Source organism: Salmo trutta, chromosome 2 (assembly GCF_901001165.1).
Source record: "Salmo trutta chromosome 2, fSalTru1.1, whole genome shotgun sequence".
NCBI lineage: Eukaryota > Metazoa > Chordata > Actinopteri > Salmoniformes > Salmonidae > Salmo > Salmo trutta.
The window spans coordinates 47,059,084-47,067,955 of NC_042958.1; the positions used below are offsets into that span (position 1 = coordinate 47,059,084).

Sequence of the window (8,872 nt, forward strand, 5' to 3'; positions counted from 1 at the left end):
TGGTTATAGAAACATCTCAAGGATGATCAATGGAAACAGGATGCACCTGAGCTCAATTTCAATTCTCATAGCAAAGAGTCTGAATACTTATGTAAACAATATTTTTTTATATTTATTTTTATAGAATTTATAAAAACCTGTTTTCACTTTGTAATTATGGGGTATTGTGTGTAGATCGATGAAGAAAAACATTAATTTAATACATTTTAGAATAAAGCTGTAATGCAACTCAATGTGGAAAAAAGGGAAGGGGTCTGAATACTTTCTGAATGTACTGTAGTATAAGTGTCAATCAGTGCTGAAATGTTCCATAGTGTTGTTGATCAGAGGTAACATAAAGCCTGCTTCTTTTATGACATTCAGAGTTACGCAGTGTGTGTGTGTGTGTGTGTGTCTATAGTCAAAGGAATAGGTCAGAGTGTTCTGCGTCTGGATTGTAAAACGCTGCAGTTTTGAAAACAACAATTTCCTCTATGAGAATAATCACACTGCAGTAGGTTGGAGATAGGCTGCTATGTGTTGGTTTGCGTCTGTAGCTTTTCTGTTTTTTTATTTAATATTTATTTATTACAAAAAGAGATACAAAGAAGAGTTCAGATGTTTTAGTATTGACTGTTAAATGTCTGCATGTTTTCATTTCCACTAACAAAATGTTTGCCTGTTTCTATTTCTCTCTCCTTCTCTCCAGTGACACAAGCCGTTAGCCACCACTCCTGTCCTGCCCGTGAGTCCGTCCCCTAAACCTGTCCCCCTGTTCTTGTCTGTCCCCTAACCCGGTCCCCAGCATGAGTTCATCTCCGCTGGGTTCCCGTGGCAACATGGACATTCTGGAGGAGCTGCAGCTGATCGCAGCACAGAACCTGGAGAGGTTAGAGGTCAACAAGTACTATGAGGTCATCAGGGAGCTTGGCAAGGGCACTTACGGCAAGGTGGACCTGGTCATACACAAGATCAGAGGTGTGGAGGACACACACACACACTAGACTTGATCTTGAGGATACACACATTTAACAGGATCAGTCACTGGTCCAGCTCTGCAGGATTATCTGCAGGATCACATGTACGTAGCATGATCAACCATTATAATCATTCATCTCTCCCATGTTGTTTTCCCCCTCAGGCACCAAGATGGCCCTGAAGTTCCTGAGGAAGAAGACGACCAAGTTGAAGTCGTTCCTGAGGGAGTACAGCATCTCTCTCTACCTTTCTCCCTGTCCCTTTATCATTAACATGTTTGGGATCGCCTTCGAGACTGACGACTACTACGTGTTCGCCCAGGAGTATGCCCTGTCCGGGGACCTCTTCGACATCATCCCTCCACAGGTATACAGAGAGAGAGAGAGAGAGAGAGAGAGAGAGAGAGAGAGAGATACAGGGATGTTCTGTTCTAATGGCTACATAGGGTTATTTTAACTATTACAGGCTCTAAATGATGTGCAATGACAGTTTATAATAGCTTATGTCACATTGCTTGTAAGGTTCCAGTGAAGAATGCTTCGTAGCATGTTTATAGTGGTTGTCATTACAGACGTCTTTTAGGTTTATATTGTTTCATAATCTCCGCCCCTCACCATCCAGGTGGGTCTCCCGGAGACGGTTGCTAAGCGCTGTGTGCACCAGGTTGCCATCGCCCTGGACTACCTTCACTGTAAGAAGCTGGTGCACCGTGACGTCAAGCCTGAGAACATCCTCATCTTTGACCGCGAGTGCCGCAAGGTCAAACTGTCCGACTTCGGCATGACGCGCCGCGCTGGCTCACCAGTCAAACGGGTGAGTGGCTAGAGGTCAAATCACAAGGAACTTTATTTAAAAAGGCAAAAGGTAGTGAACTGTATGATAAATAGGCTGTCGTTTGAGATGCAGAACCTACCAAGTATGTCATAAAAGAGACCAGACCTCATGGGAGCCATCTTAAATGAAGAATGACATCTTCCTCATCAATAAACACATATTATTTCTTCCAGGTGAGCGGTACCATCCCCTACACGGCTCCGGAGCTGTGCGACACGTCTCGCCATGAGGGCTTCTGCGTGGACTACAGCACGGATGTGTGGGCCTTTGGCGTCCTCCTCTTCTGCATGCTGACCGGTAACTTCCCCTGGGAGAAGGCCCTGCCCACCGACTCCTTCTACCAGGAGTTCACACGCTGGCAGAGACGGCGCACGGGCACCGTGCCCTCGCAGTGGCGTCGCTTCACTGAGCAGGCTCTCCGCATGTTCCGCAGGCTCCTCTCTGTGGAGCAGGACAGACGCTGCTCCGTCAAAGAGGTGTTTGGCTACTTCAGCCACAGCTGGATGCTGGATGGAGACAGCAACGGGAACGGAGGAGGGGGCGGAGAGAGAGAGAGGGAGAGAGGAGGAGGAGGGGTGAGGGTGGAGGGAGACGGGAGCAGTACATCGTCCTCGTCTGGAGAAGAGGATGAGGAGATGCTGGTGGAGAGGATGAAGCAGCAGACTCTGTCTCCTCTCTCTCCTCCTGTGTCTGTGGAGAGGGGCACTGGGGGGACAAAGGTAGGGATGACGGAGTCAGGTGGAGGACACCATTTTGTGTCTGTTTCTACCACTAGCTCTGTGCCCTCGACTAACAGCTATGACCGCATGCCCAGAGACAGCAACAGCAACCAGCCCCCCGGACGCATACTGGTGGCTACGCCTATAGAGATCTGTGTCTGAGATGTGTGACGGGCCTGGGAAGGACTGAGATACTGTGTACAGTACACAGACGTGCACACAGACACCTACACTCATATACACACACATATCCATACATTTAAATCAGTGGAGGCTGCTGAGGGGAGGACAACTCATAATAATGTTTGGAATGGAGTAAATGGAATGATATCAAAAACATGGTTTTCATGGGTTTGATACCGTTCCACCCACTCCATTCCAGACATTATTATGAGCCGTTCTCTCCTCAGCAGCCTCCAAAATGTTTTTGAGAACGGGGTCAAAAGGAAGGAGAATGAATTAAAGAATGAATGAATGAACATTTTGCAAAGTGAAAAGGGATCAACTCAAGACATTAGTGATGATTCCCGTTGGGGTCTAAAATGATCCAGTCAGAGATCCAGAGATCAGTCATACTGCAGACACAACGAATCTTTATAGAGACTGCAAAGACTCAATGAACTACATACTGAACGATCAGCCAGCCAACCAGCCAACCAACCAACCAACCAACCGACCGACAGACAAGACATGGAGAGGTTAAAAAACACATTGTGATATGAAATGCTGGTATTCAGATGAAGACCATAATGTATTTCTTAAAGCAATATATTTCCCCTAAAAAAGACTGAAACCGAGGGCTGAATTGAGAGGGGGAAAAAAAGACTACAGAAGTGACATGCAGGAACCATTTATGGCAAAAATAGATGGAGAGAGATGTTCTTTTGGTTGAAGCTGATAGAATTGCCACCTCAATGAAAGAATACCATCAAAATGAACAGCAGTTTTATGTTTACTGTAATGCAATGTGAACTCTGGTACAGTCTGTATGTGTGTGTAGGTGTGTGTGTGTGTACAGTACGTGTGTAGGTGTGTGTGTGTGTAAGCGTGTACGGTATATCACTATGTTTCATGTGGATGGATCAGAAATATGATTAGGTGGATTTTTATTTGCCTTTGGAGTTACTTTATTTCTTTAAATGTTAAATATCCAGATTACATGAAAATTAGCTTTCGGTGTTTTCTGTTTGACTAATTTCATTAAAAGTTTCTGGACGCTCTAGTGCAGCGGTGTCAAACTCATTCCACGGAAGGCCGAGTGTCTGCAGGTTTTTGTTTTTTCCTTTCATTGAAGTCCTAGACAACCAGGTGAGGAGAGTTCCTTGCTAATTAGTGACCTTAATTCATCAATCAAGTACAAGGGAGGAGCGAAAACCCACAGACACTCGGCCATCCGTGAAATGAGTTTGACACGTGTTCTAGTGCCAAATTTGTACTTGGTCTCCTGCAACACTTTTTGAACAGGAAAATGAATACTGCTTCTACAGCTGGATCTGGTAAAATCACTGAGTTTAATAGAAGTATTCTCTCTTCAGTTTATCATTTAGATTTAGTCCGATGATGTGCTACACATTAATATCGAATCATTCAAAGCCACCAGATTGAGAAGAGTAAGGCATTCATTTAGATACATTTTACAGAGAACTATATTCTGCCGCTGACAGCAGGCCAAGGTGTTCCAGAGCCTCCTGTCTGGAAACAGACAGATAGCTGTTAATGATGTCCAACACTTTATCACTGACCCCTTAACACAGGGTTTCCAAAACTCGGTCCTGGAGCCCCCACTGGGTGCACATTTTGGCTTTTGCCCTAGCACTCCAGGATCGAGTTTGGGAAACCCTGCCTTAACAGACACGTATCTACTTCATGGCAGAAAAATATAGTTTTACATATTTTTGTCCATTTATTTGATTGTTTTGTTTTACATTTCTAAATGTTGACGAATGGTGTATTGTTTGGAGTTTTGATTATTATTTCAAATTTTAAATTCAAGCAGAAAAATACAGTGAAGATGACATTTTTTTTTTAAATTGCATGACAAGTAACTAAAACATATCTTCATGGAAAATTTGAACTGGCTTTACAAAAAGTTACGTCAAGATTGTTGTGATGTGGAATATTGCTGTAGCACAATTTCTTGCGCTATATCCCGAAGTCAATATCGTCGTGACCTCTCGAGATGTCTTAGGGCTAGAAACCAGACTGAACTATAATAACGGCTAGTTTTGGTTCAATGTGTTGTGTTTGTAGGCTGTCGATGCTGCGTTTCCATTTCACCAATCAGATTTAGGATCCAGAGCTACTGATCTACTGTATGTAATGTATCTGCAGTATCTGTATCTACAGTATGTAATGTATCAACAGTATGTAATGCATCTGTATCGATAGTATCTGTATCTGCAGTATGTAATGTATCTGTATCTACAGTATCTGTATCTACAGTATGTAATGCATCTGTATCTGCAGTATCTGTATCTGCAGTATCTGTATCTACAGTATCTGTATCTACAGTATGTAATGTATCTGTATCAACAGTATGTAATGCATCTGTATCTACAGTATGTAATGCATCTGTATCTACAGTATCTGTATCAACAGTATGTAATGCATCTGTATCTACAGTATGTAATGCATCTGTATCTACAGTATGTAATGCATCTGTATCTACAGTATGTAATGCATCTGTATCTGCAGTATCTGTATCTACAGTATGTAATGTATCTGTATCTACAGTGTCTGTATCTACAGTATGTAATGCATCTGTATCAACAGTATGTAATGCGTCTGTATCGACAGTATCTGTATCTACAGTATGTAATGTATCTGTATCAACAGTATGTAATGCATCTGTATCGACAGTATATAATGCATCTGTATCGACAGGATACAGATACTGTAGATACAGATGCATTACATACTGTAGATACAGATGCATTACATACTGTTGATACAGATACTGTCGATACAGATACATTAATACTGTAGATACAGATGCATTACATACTGTAGATACAGATGCATTACATACTGTAGATACAGATGCATTACATACTGTAGATACAGATACATTACATACTGTTGATACAGATACTGTCGATACAGATACATTACATACTGTAGATACAGATGCATTACATACTGTAGATACAGATGCATTACATACTGTTGATACAGATACTGTCGATACAGATACATTACATACTGTAGATACAGATACATTACATACTGTAGATACAGATGCATCTGGAATCCTATGGAGACTTTCTGGAATAGATAGTTCACAAACTAATGCATTTTTGATCAAGTGTGTCAGTAGCTCCTAAAGTCCCAAGTCTTAAGAAGTTGCAAGGGAAATCTGGGGAGGATTGTTTTAGTATCACTTCGTTGCCAAGCAAAACGTCACAAGAAAGTGTGATGAATTAGTCATTATAAAGTCAGAAAAAAAGATGAGAAAAAAAATGAAACAAAAAACCTGTTGTGTGTTGCAGTTTCCAGACATATTTGCATGAATCTGTATGTGCTGGAAAACAATTGTGGAAAACCTATTTTCCGTTTTGCTGTCACAGCTGTAGTATTCTGTTGTTCACACTTGCGTGTATGAATGTTGAATAACAGTCAGTAAAGTTACTTTCCTCTTTCATCTGGCAACTTCCAACAATGAACTGTTCAGTACGGGTTGTAGCCAGTTGTGGTATAGTTGAATTCAACCATGCTCCAGGCAGAGGTTACCATTTAAATCCTCACCTTATCCATCCAAGAGTGAAAAAACTAAAACTCCAACTAACCTTAGATCAGTGTCTGGGGGGGGGGGGGGGGATTACATCTTGTGACAACCTATGACCTTGTGTCCACCAACCCTGGTCCTGAGGACCCACTGGGTGTGCAGGCTTTTGTTCTAGCCCAGCACTAAACACACTTGATTAAACTAATCATCAAGAGCGAAGGCTGGAACCACTGCTGTAGGTAATATACATGTTGGACACGGAGGTTTGAGCGAAGCTATCATGTTGTAATGTGTTGGAAGTTGTTCATTAGAGGCCTTTTGTTTTTCTGTCCAGTGACATATTTTGACACGGCATCATGATTTTTGTGGAATTTTAGTGAGTAGGGGAACACAGCTCTAGAACTTGTGTCCGATTCTGTCTTTGCAATACAACGGTCTTCCCTGTAAGCTCCGATTAGTCGACAATAAAATTAGAAATCTTGTTGGAATGAATGCTGGTGTGAGTTTGTTCCCTGGACTCAGAGATGTGCCCGTACTCTGCAGGAGATACGGACTTGCGTAGAGTCTAAGACGATGAGAAGCTTGATCTATTTAACATGTTACTATTAAAATCAGGACTTACACAAAAAAGGGGTTCTACAAAATATTTATTTCAGTTACATTTACCCCTGTTACGCTGAGGTAAACCACAAAGTACAAAACAGCATCTACATTGTTGCCTTAAAATAAAGGAGATGAGAAGTGACATTTGTGTTGACAGTCCTTGTCAAACGTCAGTCAGTGGTGTTTTGGTTGACAACACAGATGAGGCATTGGAATGCGGTGTGTAGGTTACACCAGTAGACTTTGAGGAAAAGGTTTAACCAGTAGACTGTACACTGAGTATACAAAACATTAAGAACACCTGCTCTTTCCATGACAGACTGACCAGGTAAATCCAGGTGAAAGCTATAATCCCTTAATATCAGTGTGTTAAATCCACTTCAAATCAGTGTAGATGAAGGGGAGGACACAGGTTAAAGGATTTTTAAGCCTTGAGACAACTGAGACATGAATTGTGTATGTGAGCCATTCAGAGGGTGAATGGGCAAGACAAAAGATTTAAGTGCCTTTGAACAGGGTATGGTAATAGGTGCCAGGCGCACCGGGTTTGAGTCAAGAACTGCAACGCTGCTGGTTTTTCCACGCACAACAGTTTCCCGTGTGTATCAATAATGGTCCATCATCCAAAGGACATCCAGCCAACTTGACACAACAATGGGGTACAATGGAGTCAGCATAGGGGTGTGGGGGGGAACTCAATATTAGCATTGCTCCAGTCAGTCAATGTGTGATAAATAATATCAGAATAATTAGAGACTCAGCCCTGAGATTTAGACACGGAAACAACATTACAAACCAAACACATTTCACAACCATGGAAATAATAGTCCAAAAGTCATATTTGGTACAACGCATCAGTTTGATTAAAGCAGCAGCAGCAATTAGGAACATCCCCAGAGTGGCTGGTGCTCATTTAGCTCAGCATTGGATACAAATCTGTTTCACTGCAGCACAGAGAACAAAAACATAAGAAAAAAAAGACAGCCCAATAGGAGACGTGTTGCTAGGCAGAACAGTTTGATGTGTAGCTATACTAGAATACCACTTTGAACATGCCCAATACATTGCTTTATTCTAAGTGCTATACAAGTGTGGATATTGGAACGAACACACACGTGTATCTCCTGCTGTGTGGGGAATCCTCTCTCAGGGAGCAGCCTGCTGTAAAATTCACCATCACCGCTGTTCTGGCTCCCTGTACAGACAGACTGACTTCACAGGACTCGGACAGAAACACAATGCCCCTACTGCCACAATGGACGATCACCAGACAACCACAGTGACGTCTCCTAAATGTACAGGTCTATCAGACCTGCTGTTGACATCTACAGCAGAAGGAGCATGGTAGCTGTCCTGGTTAGTTGTGTTGATGCAACAAAAGACAACATCCTGAACACTCACTGATTTGTCCCTGCACCAAAGCTGGTGAGGAGACCGACAGAGTAGTTTAGAAGAGTTCAGGTGAGAGAGAGGACTTCAGCCAGACAGATGAATGGAGAAGGTTGAACATGACCATGCTAACCAAATCAACTGCTACCCAGTAAAGGATCATGTAAACACAAACATGTGGTAGACAGTTAGAAACTAGAGACTGACCGTAGCACTATGGGTCTATACGTAGTGGAATTCTACAGACAGAGGTGATCTAAAATCAAGTCAGTTTACATCAATTGATGTCCATAAAAAAAATTTTAAAAAACTGTGCCCTTGTTTAAACATATGCATTGTGAGTCATGTGAGTGTTGGATTGTATTACTATCTTTGTAAATGTAATTCAAGAAACTAAAGTGTAATGAGTCCCAGTAAAAACAGCAGAGGAAAGTTAAGAGCACATGACCGGTAATGAAGATGTGTGGACCAATCACTTTAGTCTCTGACAGCTGCATCAGTGAGATTGATAAAGCCATGGCGTCAATGAAATGAAACATACAAACAAGTTCTCTGTACTGATGATACTAACAAGTGCAGTGCATTCAGAAAGTATTCAGACCCCTTGACTTTATCCACATTACAGCCTTATTCTAAAATGGATTAA

General features: G+C 42.0%; 1 protein-coding gene across 1 annotated transcript in view; it reads left to right on the forward strand.

The window, feature by feature from the left end:
* Positions 1-2,791, forward strand: part of LOC115156062 (serine/threonine-protein kinase SBK1-like) — a 20,282-nt gene extending 17,491 nt beyond the window's left edge. Inside the window, exons 2-5 of the mRNA XM_029703295.1 lie at positions 689-957; positions 1,121-1,323; positions 1,579-1,770; positions 1,965-2,791. Of these exons, the coding sequence (XP_029559155.1) occupies positions 786-957; positions 1,121-1,323; positions 1,579-1,770; positions 1,965-2,672 (1,275 nt within the window). The 5' untranslated portion in view covers positions 689-785 and the 3' untranslated portion in view covers positions 2,673-2,791. The remainder of the gene's footprint in view (positions 1-688; positions 958-1,120; positions 1,324-1,578; positions 1,771-1,964) is intronic.
* Positions 2,792-8,872: the final 6,081 nt, after the last annotated feature.